Source organism: Taeniopygia guttata, chromosome 3 (genome assembly GCF_048771995.1).
Source record: "Taeniopygia guttata chromosome 3, bTaeGut7.mat, whole genome shotgun sequence".
In the NCBI taxonomy this organism is placed as follows: domain Eukaryota; kingdom Metazoa; phylum Chordata; class Aves; order Passeriformes; family Estrildidae; genus Taeniopygia; species Taeniopygia guttata.
The window spans coordinates 47,397,263-47,412,908 of record NC_133027.1 but is presented as its reverse complement, the minus strand read 5'-3'; the positions used below and the strand labels follow the sequence as shown (position 1 = coordinate 47,412,908).

Sequence of the window (15,646 nt, the reverse complement as noted above, 5' to 3'; positions counted from 1 at the left end):
ACTCCCATTTTCTGAGTTTTCAGTTAATCATCCTCATTCCTTCTGTGGACTCCTACCTTCAAAGAATAATAGGCAGTGTCTCCCATCTGTGTTTCACAGCTCAGGGACTCTCTGTATGCATTACAAAATGTTATTAGAAACAGATTGGGACTTCCTTTTATTTTTCTCAGCCAGCAGCAAATAAATTGCTAAGCTGAAGGCAGCATGAATCTAAGATGATCTTCAAATTGGTTGAGACTTAGAGTGAAGGCCCAAAGAATCCCCAGTCTAGTACATCAATGTGCAGCACATGCTTCCAGGTCATGTAGAATGTTTTATAACTCCTATCCCCCTTCAACAATTCAGCTAAAGAGGTGGATACATGAACAAATTTCTGTGTGCCGGGTGCTCTGTGGTACTGCCTCTTTGCAGTGGTATAACCTCTGTCAAACTACTTGTTCAGCAAGGTTATGAGCAAGCACACACTTGTTAATTTCCTGACATATCTCTGTACATACTTACCCTCCAATAAATGTGGTGAAAGGATCACTGAAAGAGGTGAAAATCAGATAGCGTGTGATGAGTCTGCACAGGACAAATTACCACAGCACCTGCTGGTCTCAGATTATGTGGGAACATTGATTCTGGATATGAGTCCAGAATCGAACTAACTGGTGCAAGCTTCTTGCATGAACACGTGTATGGGTGCTATTATTGCTCTCCTGCATGGAAGTGAAGGAAACTACCTATGTTTAGTGCACAGCACAGTTCATACAAAGTCCTTGCCATGTTGTGAAACTTTAGCTACTTTAGCTTTCTGTGTAATGACCTTTCTGTGTGGGGAAGGTCATCTAAATAAGATTTTTGGTTTTCAGAGCCAATTAATAAACATACTTCTCAGGGACAAAGCAAGATATAAACTTTTCTAAAAATCAGTTTGTTTTTATATAATTGTCTGAAAGTGATTGTGAAGCCTTCTTTCAGAAAGCCAGCACGAAATCTCTGACAATTGTATGCAAGTCTGGCATTAAGGAATAACTGACAAAATGCTTGAGACAAATGTACTGACAATGTGATTGTGATAAAGCAACTCATGTAGTCAGGGTCTCTAGTTGTCATGATGATGAATGTAATGTAATTTGCAAGAGTTTTGTTTCTTATTTGGATGGGAAGGCTTTCAGGAAAATACTATTACAATTTTTAATGCCTTAGGTTATTTTTTTACAGGAAATCTAGAATAAAATTGCTTTTCTTCCATTTCAGACAATCCTTTGAATAATGAAAGTTCTCGAACTCACTCGTCCGTCATTGCAACAAGCAAAATGTCTGTAAAGACCTCAATCTTTCACAAAGATGCTGCTACACTAGAACCCCCATCTTCTGCTAAAATTACTTTTCAGTGTAAACACACAAGTGCCCTTTCTAACCATGTTTTGAATAATGAAGATTTTGTAGAAGACCTCTCACAGCCAAACACAGAAACAAGACCTGAACTTTCAGTCCATTCTCTTACAAAAGAAAGCACTTACTCAGCCAAGTACCCAACTCCATTCAGCAATAGTACCCATGCAGAAAACTCTCACAAAGAGAGTAACAAGAAAGATACTCTCTCAGTTCCTTCATGTGGAAATAATATTTTTGACTATGAAGATGATATTTCATCAGTGAACAGACCAATACCTAGTAGGAAGTACATTAGCATTAGAAAGGCTGAAAAGGATGTCTCTTTTGTGCATGTGGGCCGCCATATTGGTGACAACATGTTGAATAAAAATTTATATAACTTTTCTGACATGAGCCACTCCAAAGGTAAAATGTCCTCTGAAGTAAATGAAAAATCCAGCAGTGCAAGTATAAATAGTTTTTTTCCAGCAACAGCTACAGAAAATTGTGAATTGGTATCTTGTTCAGGAGGCAGTCGAACTGTGGTACATTCACTTGAAAATAACACTGATGAAGGTGGCCTTAATAAGCTTAAAATTAGGTATGAAGAATTTCAGGAGCACAAGGCAGAAAAGCCAAGCCTCAGTCAACAAGCAGCACATTATATGTTCTTTCCTAGTGTTGTTCTTTCTAATTGTCTCAGTCAACCACAGAAGTTAGCTCCCGTGACATATAAATTACAGCAGGGCAATAAACAGTCCAGGCTGAAACTGAGTAAAAAGAAGCATAGTTTTATCAATCGCCAGGAGCCTGCAACTGCAAATGATGTTGCATCAGTGAAGGAAGTCTGCTATACACAAGGTAATGCTTGTAGTAACATTCCTGATAAGGATAGTGCTTTACCTAGTGACTTAGTTCAAGTTCCTCTTGAGGCTTTTGAAAACAAAATGCCTACAAGTACTGCTAATTACACGGACTGCCAGTTTGCAGATGGATCTCTTGAAACTGAGCAGTCGTTTGGACTGTGTGGGAATAAATACACGCTCCGAACGAAACGGAAGGTAAATTATGAGACTGAAGACAGTGAATCGAGCTTCGTCGCACACAACTCAAAAATCAATCTACCTCAACCAATAGAAAGTGTTGAAAGTTTGGATGGGTCTCAGAAGTCTCGAAAGCGTAGAAAACTTTCTAAAAAATTGCCACCTGTTATTATTAAATATATTATCATCAATAGATTTAGAGGGAGAAAAAATATGCTTGTTAAATTGGGTAAAGTAGATTCTAGTGAGGAAAGAGTGGTACTCACAGAGGAAAAGATGAATTTATATAAAAAGCTTGCACCTTTAAAGGACTTTTGGCCAAAAGTTCCTGACTCTCCTGCAACCAAATATCCTATTTATCCACTAACACCAAAGAAAAGTCACAAAAGGAAAGCAAAACATAAGTCAACCAAGAAAAAAGCTGGAAAACCACAAAAAACAGGTAGTACAAATATTAAAAGAACTTTATCTTTCAGAAAGAGGACTCATGCAATTCTTTCTCCTCCTTCGCCCTCCTACAGTGCTGAAGCTGAAGACTGTGACTATAACTATAGTGATGTTATGTCTAAGTTAGGTTTTCTTTCTGAGAGAAGCACAAGCCCAGTAAACACATCTCCACCTCGCTGCTGGTCTCCCACTGATCCAAAAGCAGAAGAAATTTTGACCAACCTGGACAGAGAAGCTTTATTTAGTAGGGGGCCCAATATCTACAACAGCAAGACTGTTAATACTAGTGTAGGAAAAACTAGTAGAGCAAAAACTCAGGTTAAGAAGTGTAAAAAGAAATTTTCTAGCCCCACTGTATCTACCAAGAAAAAGAAAAAGATTAATCAGGTTGATAAAACACCAGATGATGGGAAGAAGAAACCTAGAGCTAAACAAAAAATGGCTGAAAAAGCGTCCTCAAGAAAACGCGTTGTATTTAAAGATGAAAAAGGAAGTAGTCGCTCTACTACAGAAGTCAAGTTTGTGCTGAAACATCAAGATCCTCATGAGATTTCTTACAACTCCATTTGCTCTCAGCCACTTCACAACCTCAAAGACAGTCCTCTTCCTGGCTATTCAGCCGGATATCTGCCGTCAGCACAGCTCCCTTCAGCTGATGCACAGCGTAATTCGTCAGGCTGTTTTCACTCACTGATGGAAATTGATAAGCCTGTAGATGCACAGTGTTTGCCTGCTCCACGGGAAGACCCTCATTCATCTTTCGCATCTACTCCCGTGGCATTTGGAAGGGAAGTACCAAAAATGAGCACTCAAAGGTCCAGGACTCAGAGTGCTGTATTTAGAATGAAGGACTCTGCTCTCATTCAAAACATATTTGATCCATCTAATCACTCAACTCACATGACACAGAATGCTCATATCTCAAAAGATAAGACTTCTCCAAAAGCAGAAGAGATAAAAAATTTGCAAATCAGATATTTGCCACCAGCTGGGAAATTAAATGAAACTCGTGACTCTCTGGACACAGTAAAGATGGATCAATTACATACCACTAACTATTTGCATTGTAAAGACAGTAATCAACAGCAGGTTTTTTGTTTACCAGAGGCGTCCAAGCATTCTGATCCTTGTTCTTCTATTCTTAAGCCATCTGAGGAAAACCCTGGGCCACTTCAACTGCCTAAGACCTGTTTTGTAACATCTTTGAAGAGTCCAGTGAAACAGTTAAATTGCGATCAAAACCAGAGAGGATTTATTTTGGATATGTCACATTTTAAACCAGAAACCACAAAACAAAGGCCTCTGTCAGAAGCAACCATGCAACCAAAACCCAACTCCCAATATAAAAACAGGAATATAGTGGCCCCATCAGCCTTTGGTGAAGGACAGTCTGGTCTGGCTGTTTTGAAAGAGTTGCTCCAGAAGAGACAGCAGAAAGCTCAGAATGCCAGTATTGCACAGGAGCCATTGCCAGACAAACCACAGCTGAGCAAGGGCATACCATGCCCTCTTGAACAGAACAAAGCCATCAAAAGGTCACGGCCAGTCACATTATCAAGAAAATCTCGTTCTCCGAGGAGCACAAAACCTAAAGAAAAAACAGCAAAACTTGCAAAAATGGAATCTTCAAGCCAGCCAATTACTCATCGCATTGATCATTCTGTATCTAATGACAGCCCCATTTTTTTTTCAGACCCTGGTTTTGAAAGCTGTTACTCACTTGAAGACAGTTTATCTCCAGACCACAATTACAACTTTGATATTAATACTATAGGACAAAGTGGATTTTGCAGTTTTTATTCTGCAAGCCAGTTTGTCCCAGCAGATCAAAATTTGCCCCAGAAATTCTTGAGTGATGCCGTTCAGGATCTTGGTTCTGGACAAACAGCAGAAAGTGACTTTCTGAGTCATAATGACCAAAAATCTGAGGAAGAAAAGCAACATTCTTCAAGCACAAATAAATGGATGCGGCCTGGTTCCCTGAGCCCTGAGCTTTTTGAGAAGACCTCACTAGAGAATAGTGAGAACCATTGCCATAGTCAGTGGAGGAAAACCATTCATTCTTCAGCTGCTAGATCTAGTTTTATTGATACCTCTTGTACCCAAGAGACAGAAGTCTGTTTAAATGAAAAATTCAAATTGAATAGAAATAAAGTTAATAAAGAGAGATTTCTTAATCTTTCTCAGCCAGCCTGCTCAGACTGGATTCAAAGCCACATTAGAAAGGAAACCACTTTTGAACCCTGTCAACCACTTGATTCAATTAATACCTCTTTTACGTCTTTATTGTCATCACCTGATGGTGAACTTCTGGATGCAGCTTCTGAGGATTTAGAATTACATGTTTCAAGAAATAATGAAGTACTAACTCCAACTCCAGATAGTTCACCAAGATCAACCAGTTCTCCCTCACAATCAAAGAATGGAAGCTTTACACCTCGTACTGCTCACATTCTTAAGCCTCTCATGTCCCCACCCAGCCGTGAAGAAATCATGGCAACTTTGTTGGATCATGATCTCGCAGAAACAGTTTATCAGGAACCATTTTGCAGCAATCCTTCAGATGCTCCAGAAAAGCCAAGGTACTGTGTTAAATGCATTTCTGTCTACATGTGATTGTGATTATATTAAATTTAATTTTTTCCAGTAAACAATTTTATGCTGTTATGTGGCACAGATACATGAAAGATCCCATCTGATATACATCCATTTGAAGTTGAAAATTACTGTGCTTCGAGTCCAAATACCCATTTTCTTTCATGATACTTTGGATTTTTTATTGCATATTGTTGTAGTAAGTGGGAATGTGCCTTCACGGTTTGTAAAATAAAAATACTGCCCATGGGAATTGCATAGTGAGAAAACTAGTTAGTAATAGTCCGCTTTTCTATCATCTCGAGGACTGCCTGCAGTGCAGTTTGAAGTAAAACAGAAATTCAAACTATTTTTCTTCACAGGGAGATTGGAGGGCGACTTCTCACAGTGGAAACCAGACTTCCAAATGACCTCCTCGAGTTTGAGGGGGACTTCTCATTAGAAGGTCTACGACTTTGGAAGACTGCATTTTCAGCAATGACAGAAAGTCCTAGACCAGGATCTCCTCCTCATTATGGTCACTCTACTGTTAATAAAAGAGAAAGTAATAGCCATAAAACTAGCGAAGACAAAAAAATAGTCATAATGCCATGCAAGTGTGCTCCAAGCCAACAGCAAGTTCAGATGTGGCTTCATGCCAAAGAAGAGTATGAACATTTCAAGAAATTGCCTAAGAGTCATTCTGCTGAGCTGGCAAAGGCAGATGAGAATTTCAGCTCTGCAGTATTGTCTGAAGAGAAATCTGTAGAAGTAATAAAAGTAGCTAAAGATTTGAATTTGTCTAGCCTGGAAGATGAAAGACCTATAGTGCCTACAAAGAATTCTCCTGCTTCTGTGGCAGAAAATACAAAAATGCAAACCAAGGAAACCTGTGATAAGTCTATAAGCAACATAAGAACTTCTGTAAATACAAAAAATGACATAGACTCTAATAAAACTTCATGTGCAAGCAAGACACACACTACTTCAGCTCTAGAACATGATAAGGAGGAGGAGGAGGAGGAGGAGGAAGATTATTATGTCAGTTACAGTTCACCGGATTCTCCAGTGCTTCCTCCTTGGCAGCAGGTGGCATCTCCGGATCCTAAACAGTCTAGTTTAGAAGACACAGAGTGGAAAAATCAGGATATTTTGTCTTTTGTGGAAGGAAGTGATGTTGGAAGTGCACAAAATTCTCCATGCACCCAAGAGAATATTAGGACATCCTTTGACATATCTCCGTTTCCAGTTAATGAAGATCCTGGAAATCCTGAATCAGTTTGTCTACATAGTACACCCATTGTGCACAGAAAAAGCCAAGATGGAATGCCTGAAATTCTTGGTTTTACTCCTTTATCTGCAGGTAAATCCATTAAGTGATTCTAATAATGAGTAGGGGGCAATGTTCAAGACAATAATGATGTGAGGCTTTGTATCTTACTTATGTTCCTCAGTGTCCATAAATACCAAATTATAGTAATTGTGCTTTGGATTTGATAAAGAATAAAGCTGTATTTGCTTATATATGTAATATTTGCTTGTAATGTTAATGAAATGCCTCTCTTGTTTCTTGCTTGTTGTTTAATGCCCTGACAATACTATTGAGGCTAAGTAGTGTTTCACTGATGTGTTTACAGAACCAAAAGCTCAGAAACTGAGCCACAAGAGGGGAATTAATACTGATGGTCTTCGAAGAGTACTTCTGACCACACAAATGAAGGTACATCTGTACAGAAAATGTTAATTTATTTTATTTTGCGACATATATGCATTTCCATTCTTCCTTCTTTCTTGTTTTTGTCTTTCGCTGTTAAGATCTTGGAAATACATTTAAAATGATGTGGTACAAATGTTGTAGAATCAGAGCATGCTCAAAGTTAGGAAGAAATTTATGAGTTCAGTTTGGGGGAAGCGGGTGTAAGTTGGAGATCGAGGATGCTGCTCTAGGGTAGTGATATACTAATGAAACACTAAAGAGACACCATGTAAAGATGTTTTTCTCTTTGAGTTGCAATATCCTTTTTAAGTTCTAGTGTGATTTCCCTTTTTTATATGCTAATACCCAGACCTGTGTATATTTATGTGTTTCTATGTGTATTAGTTTTCAGACAATGTTCTAAGCATTTTCTGAAAACAAGGAGGGCAGTTTGTGGTGTGCCAGCAAAGGAGAAAGAGGTTGGACTAGTTTTACTTAAACAGTGTTTCTGCTCTCCCTGTTGGAACAGAATGGAAGACTAGGTGCATTACTGGAGTGACCCAGTAGTTTTTTCTTCTAAGTTTACTCATATTCACCTATTTCATAGAGGTACTTAATGTACCTTAAAAAGTAATGACTGAAACAGGGGTTTTTGACAAATTGTTGCTCAAGAGGTAACAGAGAATTGCTGGTATCCATATCTTCAGACTTCCAAGAAAGCCAGTGTGTATGAGGCTGGGTTTTTTGTTTTTGGGGTTTTTTTGGGGTTTTTTTTGTTTTTTTTTTTTTTTAGAGTTCTGGGAGTTTTTGGTTGTTTGGAAGGTTTTTTAAGTATTTCAAACTGCCTCTTGATTTGCTATGAATTAAAATTATTCCTAAAAGGCAGAAAGATACAGCAGTTGTTTGCATGTTGAAAAATGAAATGAGGCAATAGTAAAAAGTTGGGGACTTTTTAGTAATTTGCAGTGTAGCATTTGCATTTTCATTGATAAATTTGTATTTAATATTGCCTGTTATATAATACCACATATGAGTTTAGCAACCTGTGTTTTCTCACTATCCTACGTCTTTTTTCTTCCCCTACCTGATAAGAATCAATTTGCTGCCCTTGGTGCTCCAAAGAAAGAGACTTCCCAGATTGAAGGACCGTCTTTAAATAATACTTATGGTTTTAAAGTCAGTGTGGAAAACCTGCAGGAAGCAAAATCTTTACATGAGGTAACTTTACTCTTACATGTCACTTTATAAAATTATAATTTATCAAGCTGATTTTATACTGAAATTAAAAATCTTTTTCTCTCTGGTCCCTAAGTGACTTAAAAATTAATCAGTGTGTGATGTCTGCAGCTTATAAGTAGTTGATCTGCCAGTTTCAGCTTGGTGTCCCATGTCTCTAACAGTATTGAACTAGACTTTGCAGTATCTTGGTTGAGAACATGGTAAACCTCCCTTTGAAAATAAAAAAAAGGGAAAAATCAGAAGGAAGAAATACCCTCCTGGTATTTCTACTTGTTACCTTCTGAACCTGTTGGGCAGTTTCTACATTTAACTAAAGAAGAACTTTGCCTATCTCAAAGAAGGTCTCTATATATTTAATGTCAGTGAGTGTTTGGTATGAGGAGAGGAATCAAAAGTGCTGGAGAGAGGGAAGCAATGTAAATACAGTAATGCTGTGTTTGGCTGCTGACATGGCAAGCACTCTGTGTACATATGTGCTCCTAGACAGTCTGCACACCTGGAATTAGCTGTTGGCCAGTTTATAGAGGAGGTAGGGAGGGTAGCACTGAGTAAAGGACATAGGAGAAGCTACAAGAAACCAGTGATCCTGAGGAAAATGGAGATGGAGCTTTGATAGCAAAATTTCACTCAGTGATGTTTGTAGCGATTTAGCATGCAAATCTAGAGGAAATCAATCTGCTCCCAGAGCACCCTATGTACACAGAAATACTTCTAATTTTTCCTTTATAATCTGTCCAACCTGTCCATTAATCCACATCATGAGCAATATGCAAGAGAACAGAGCAGCAACATAGTGTTGAAACAGTATTAAATAATACTGTCTTTACTGCAGAGTCAAAACTTGACTGTATATAGGGATTAGCATTTTCTAAATGTAAACCATTCTGCAAAAAGCTCTGGCAATATGATGTGGAAGTTCATTAATGCACTTTAAAAGCAAAGTTAAGTGTTTTCCCACCTTCTTGTAAGACTTAGTCTTCATGCTTGTCTTGGGTGAGGAGGGGAAGGGAGAAGAAAGACCAAGAGTGATTCTTTGTTCTTGATCAGTTCAGAAATGTGGTTCAGCTCAATATACAAAGGTGTTTGAAAACACTACAGGAATTTATAATTGTTGAAGTTGAACATCATCTGGTTTTTGTCTTACTTTTTGCTTTTAATAGAAGTATACATTACTCAGAAACCCACTGAATTTTCATAACTGAGTATAAAGCTGTGTTGAATGATGAGTCTTAGCTTTCCCTAAGATGATGCTATTTGCAAAAAAGTGAGATCCAAAGATGCATGGTTAATCACTTCTGTTAATTTTCAGGTGGAACCTTTTAGTTACAATGTAATACCACCATATAAATGTCTGCACTGTTCACATTTGCACTGACAGTCTTCTCTTAATTTTTTTTAAGAAACCTGCATAGCAAACTAACATACTTTCTTTATTTGTTGCTAGGTCCAGCACCTTACCCTCATCAGTATGGAGTTACATGCTCGAACAAGACGAGATTTGGAACCAGACCCAGAGTTTGATCCGATCTGTGCTTTATTCTATTGCATCTCATCAGACTCAGCACTGCCAAATACTGATAAAAAAGAAATCACTGGTGCTATAGTGATTGATAGAGGCAGGACACTCTCAAGCCAAGGTTCCTATTTCTTTTTTTTATATTATATTTTACAAAAATGTGATTTCATAGTAATCAAACAGTAGCAAGCAAAATGTGATAGAGTATCTATATTACTTCGTATCTCATTTAATTTTGTCTTGTTGAATGGCCGTATTAATATGGAGTTTTCCTGCTTATATCTTCCAAAGAACTATTGCATGGGCTGTAAACCACAAATGGCATTTGCGTGTGCAAAATATCCATGTTTGCGTGCTTGTGGACAAGCTCCTGCAGTGTTCTAAAAGTGTAAAGAGGAAAACCTGCCTTTAGTTTCCGACTCAAGTTGCTGGATAGCTGCAAGTAGAAAATGTTAAAAGCAAGACAGTATGTTTTATATTTTACTTAAGGGTTATTTTTGTGGTTTTATCTGATCCTTTTAGGATCTAAACAGGGGCCCTTATTCTATTGTACCTTTTTGGCTTTGTTTAGACCAGTGATACTCAACCTGTGGCTCTAGAGCCGGATGTGGCTCTTCATGGCCCTACAGGCGGCTCTCGCAATGTAGGCATCTGATCGGCGCTCCACTCTATCAGGCAGCGCGGGGAGCACTGAGCAAATGGACCAGCAGTGTGGGAGTCGCTGAAGTTCCCCCTCCCATAGGGGGAAAGAAAAGGAGCTGCTGGGATCCCCCCACAGGTAAGAGTAGAGATCACCTCCCACCCAGCAGCTGTGGGGCAGAATGGGGAAAAACTTGCCCTTTTGCCCCTTCCACCCCTCCACCCCACTCCTTCCTAGCAGCCAGAAGGGATTGAAGACAGAATGCTGCTGGGAGAGAGGATGTTGATGTGTCATGTCGTGATGTATCAATGTGTGGTGGCATTAAGGCAGCATCGTCACACATTGAAGTGTCATGATGGGAAAAAAAATCACACCGTTGATACTTGATTTTTATGGTGCTCTACAACTCCATTTTATTAAGAAGTGGCTCTCCAGCTGTTAAAGGTTGAGTACCACTGGTTTAGGCTAGTAAAAAAAAAACCCCAACCAAAAAAACCCTCAAATCAAAAAACATCCCCAAAGTAGTCCTCTTCCTTTCAGGGTTTCTTTGGCAATGTGAATGTGTATCAAACCACAAAATACTGTCTAAAATTTTAAGCGTGGACAAAAACCTACCAAAAAATTTAGCAATAAGGCAACAGCTTCTTCTTTTACCAGTGTATTTTTCAAAGTATTGTAGTTACTATATCATGTTAAGCTAAGTTCTTATTATTCTCAGTGAATTTTATTCTGGTATTATATGCTTGTTACTATCTTTAAAAAAATATATTTCTATTACCGTACTGAGATTTTTCCACAGTATAGCCACTATGGCTCCCTAGGCATGTGTGCCACTGATAGTTTATCAAGAAAAAGCTTTCTGTAAAAGGTCCAATGATACTTTGAAAAAACAAAGGTTCGGATCTGCTTTTGTTAGTGAAATAAAATGATGTGTTTAAATGTTATTGTGACATTCGTTGCTTTAATTGATGTGTGCTGTCAATACTTTCTTGGTTAGAACTTCTTGAGTTCCCTGTGGAGTGACTTGACATTGAGATACATCTTTTTTTCCCCCCTTTTGTGTTATTATTTCTTTGTAAGTCACAGTACTCGTTTTAACATTTATTTCTGAAAGCACACTTTTCTTAATTCTTAAGTTCTTAAGAATGTGTCAGAGTAGAATGCCTTTTAAAACTCCAGTTCCTAAAATCTACATCGTCACTGTAACAGACATCATACTACCTGTTGTGTAGAGAAAACAGAGTATGTGTTGTGCATTATTCATTTAAAGAGAGTATTTTTAATATGGAAGGCAGATGCTGAGTTCCTACATGCATACAAATTTAGATATTACTCAGACATTATCAATGCGGACACTCCTTATCTGCACTAAGTGAGCAGTTGGTCATGTTTTTCCATTTCTGTCAGTAACTTAGTGTGCTGAAAAAAAAGAACTATACTATTATATAGCATTTTCATTCTGTAAGGCATTTTGCAAAGCACTACTCTGAGATAGCAATTAAAATTATGTTTTGCGTAAAAACTGTGTGTGAGCTGTCGTATAGTCATTTAATATTTCTTATTAAAAGTAATTTCCCAGGAGTTGGACTCCTGTGCATTAAAACAGTGCAATTTCTTGTGAATCAGGTTTGTTTCTAGCTGAGAATCTGTGCAAGATAACTTCTATGGAGAATTCTACAAAGTGAAAAGAAAAAATTATTCCACCCAAGAGAAACAAAATAAATCCATGTGATAATTATTAAAGATACAAATAAGTTGTTTTCCATACTTATTTTTCGTTGTATGTTTTATGCTAAAGCAATATTGTTGACTGAAGTAATGAAATTCCTTCTAAATTGTAACAGGTTTTTTTTACTTTTATTTTCTAGGGAGCAGAGACCAAGCCCCCTTGCTTACAAGATCTGGAGTTACAGGACTAGAAGTCAGTTACGCTACTGATGAAAGAACTCTTTTCCAGGAAGTAGTGAATATTGTAAAAAGGTAGCATATCTGTACGTTCTGCTTTTATTTTTCAGGCTTGGAACAGCAGATTTAGTTCCTTCAACCCTTGCCAGTCTTTCAAATACTGATTTTTTTGTTGTTGTTGTTGTTTCCCTCAAAGGCTTACTTCTAGAGTGGACAAGCATGGTGGTCTTTGAAATAAAAATACTTTTTGCTTTTCCTTTTCTCTGACAGCAAGAACATTCAGATCCTCTTAAGCAGCTGAGTTACAGTCTTGAAACTTACCAGCCATATAAGTAATCTTTCTTATACAACTTTCCTGTTAACCCCAGAATTCATTACACATCTCTTTCTGAAACTCTCAGAGCAGTAGATATTAAGAGTGCTGAGAGCTATAGAAAACTCCTAAGACAGGAAGAGTTTTCTAGGAACTCTGAGGCAAGACAGGAAAAAACGTGCATGGTACTGAAACTGCTGCAGTTTAAGGGTTCGTTGAAAAACCAGTTTCCTTCTTTAGTTTTGTCTTCTCTGAATGGAAATCCCCTGCTCCATCAAACTTGGAAAACTGCTGGTTTTCCCCATCTCTACCAAGGCTGAGAAGCCTGTTAGGGAGCCCTCTCGCCTGGTGCGTAGGTGGAACCACAGACGTCTATCCAGACCCTACTGACAGGTGCAAAGCTGTAAAATTTAAAGGAAAACAAACAGATTTAAACTCTGAGTCACCCTGCTGGAATAGAGGCACAAGAGAAAAAACAAACTAGGCAGAGTACATTTGCAATTCTTTCTCTCTCCAACCAGAGAACCTCTGCTGAGAAAGGCTTTGACCAACCCCATGAAGCCAGAATACAAAAAGAGTTGCTGAATGCAACCAGCACAGGGTGGGTCCTGACAAAGCAGCAGATCCCTGTTCAGAGAAGACAAAATTCAGGTAAGGAATATAATATTATTCTTCTCTTTCTTGGAAATCTAGTGCTCCATCAAACTTAGGAAGATTACTCAGAATGAGAAACTGCCAATAAATGAAGAATTCTCCACCAGTTATGTGGAAGTCTAAAAAGTGACAGGACAGAAAGAATACAGTAGAGAGAACTCAGCAGTTAAAATGTATGTTTATCACTGCAGATCAGAAGTCTTCTCTATCTGTACATGCTGAAGGCATTACAGAACAAAAAAAATCATGCAATTTTGGTTTACTTCACGACGGAATGTATCAGGTTGCTGTCTGAGAAATCTCTGCTTATGAGATCTTCTCTAGCATGTGCTAGCGTATCTTTTTGATGCAGCAACTTCATCCATGAAGTTAGTTGACATCTATTCCTGGAAGAGAAAAGGTTTGGTCTATCAATGGACAGACAGTCTACTATCATCATCTTAGTCTACTTCCCTCACGACTCTAAAACAGCACCTCAGCTGCTAGACTTCTGATGGACTCTCAAAAAACTTGGACCACATCTATAGTTGGCTGCTCTTTTTCCCCCTTTATTTTCTGTAGCCTGGGCAAAAAAAGGAGACATTTCATTGGAGTTAATGTTTTGTATTTCTTAAGCACAAAACAAGTGTCTAGGCCCAGAGTGGCTTTAGCTGAAGGAGGAAGTATGGTAAAACCATGTAATTAAAAAGTAGTGGACTGCAAAAACTTCCTCAATGAGAAATGAACAAGCAAGCAGCTTTAATGAAAATTAGTAATTATTTTTTAAACAATCTTCTGTTTATCTTTTTAGTGTTATTTTTTTCCAGCACAAGCTAGGTACTTCGGCTGTTCTGGTAGATGCACTTAATAGTAGGTCTGATAGATTAGAGAAAGAAAACTATCACACCATATTTAAGAAACATTACCACTTGAACTTCATGGATCAACACTCAAAATCACCTCAATTTTCAAGCTGATAATTGTATCAGTATCTTATATTCTGATACATGCTTTAGGCTGGACAGTAATAGGCTCTTGTGACTGAACAGCATGCCCAGCATGACTGCAGCCTACTTTTGGTCCATATTCTTGGCCTCCTGGGTGGTTGGAGGGAAAGGTGGAAAACTGAAATTGCAGATTCCAGGTATAATGAATGACATTCTGTCTATTCCCGCTTGATTGTCAATGTCATGAACAGACTATATCAACTTGTTGGAGCACAGAACAGGAAGGATCTCAGCTGCAGGAGGAATTATCTTACACAGTCCAGTTTAAGAATTCTTGTTCCTATTTCTGGTCATTCTTTTAGCAGTTGGCGTGATTCTTCCTCTTGTTCCATATATGTGAAATTGTGGAACATACTTACTTGTTTCAATTTCCAGCCTTCTACTTCTTTGTTTAGACCGTTTGTTTTCGTTCCATCCTGGCTATTGAAAATAAATAATCGTTGATTCTGTAACTTCTTGTCAATACGTGTAAACTCTGGAAGAGCCCAGTAGAAAATTCTGGGTCACTGTTTTCAGCATACAGGTGAAGGACAGGACATTCCTGGAAAATTTATAACTTTTGCAATACTCATGGCTCATCAGTGTCTTTGACTAGGTTTCTGTCACTGAAGAGTGTTTCCCAAACTTTTTGTAGCAGAGCTAAAGTTATTCTGTGATCACTGAAGATGAGTATTGCTACAGAAAGTTCTCTGGAATAGATTAACTGAAGTTGGATTCAGTTAATACCTTCACTGGGAGGTTGTTTAGGCTGTGCTAGGTCTGAATGACCACAGTACGGTTAATACCTTGGCATCCATGAAGTAAATACCAGGTTAAATGTTCTTCTGTGGATTAGTAGATGTTGTCTCTGATTAACTCAGAGCCCTTGGCGAACAGGAATAAGTCATCTTGTGTTCTAGTAGACCAGAAGAGGACTTGTTTTTTTCTCTGGAATTGTGATCTGTGATTTCATCTATACTGAAAATTCACAGTTTTGTGCAAATACTGAGAAGAATAAGCACCTCTGTTTCTAGGAGATTATTACTGAGACTGACTAACCTGTGAAATAGAAGTACTTACAAATGTGAGTACCAAATTCTATACAGAGACAACTTTAATTTTGAAGGGTATTGGAATACTGAGGTTGGGGGTTGAGAGTCAGGAAACAGACAGAAAGGAAGAGCCACAAATATGAGTTTGGAGGAGGGAGAGAAGAACAAAAAGCACGTATTTGTAAAAAATAAAATCATCATTAGATTGGTTTTTGGTACCCTGTCTTACAACTGTCTTAG

The 15,646-nt window shown here is 38.2% G+C and overlaps 1 protein-coding gene across 1 annotated transcript in view; it reads left to right on the top strand.

Moving 5' to 3' along the window:
• Window positions 1-15,646, top strand: part of REV3L (REV3 like, DNA directed polymerase zeta catalytic subunit) — a 113,563-nt gene that overhangs the window by 68,439 nt on the left and 29,478 nt on the right. The window contains exons 13-18 of the mRNA XM_030267753.4: window positions 1,243-5,434; window positions 5,810-6,789; window positions 7,064-7,146; window positions 8,215-8,340; window positions 9,806-9,998; window positions 12,386-12,497. Of these exons, the coding sequence (XP_030123613.4) occupies window positions 1,243-5,434; window positions 5,810-6,789; window positions 7,064-7,146; window positions 8,215-8,340; window positions 9,806-9,998; window positions 12,386-12,497 (5,686 nt within the window). The remainder of the gene's footprint in view (window positions 1-1,242; window positions 5,435-5,809; window positions 6,790-7,063; window positions 7,147-8,214; window positions 8,341-9,805; window positions 9,999-12,385; window positions 12,498-15,646) is intronic.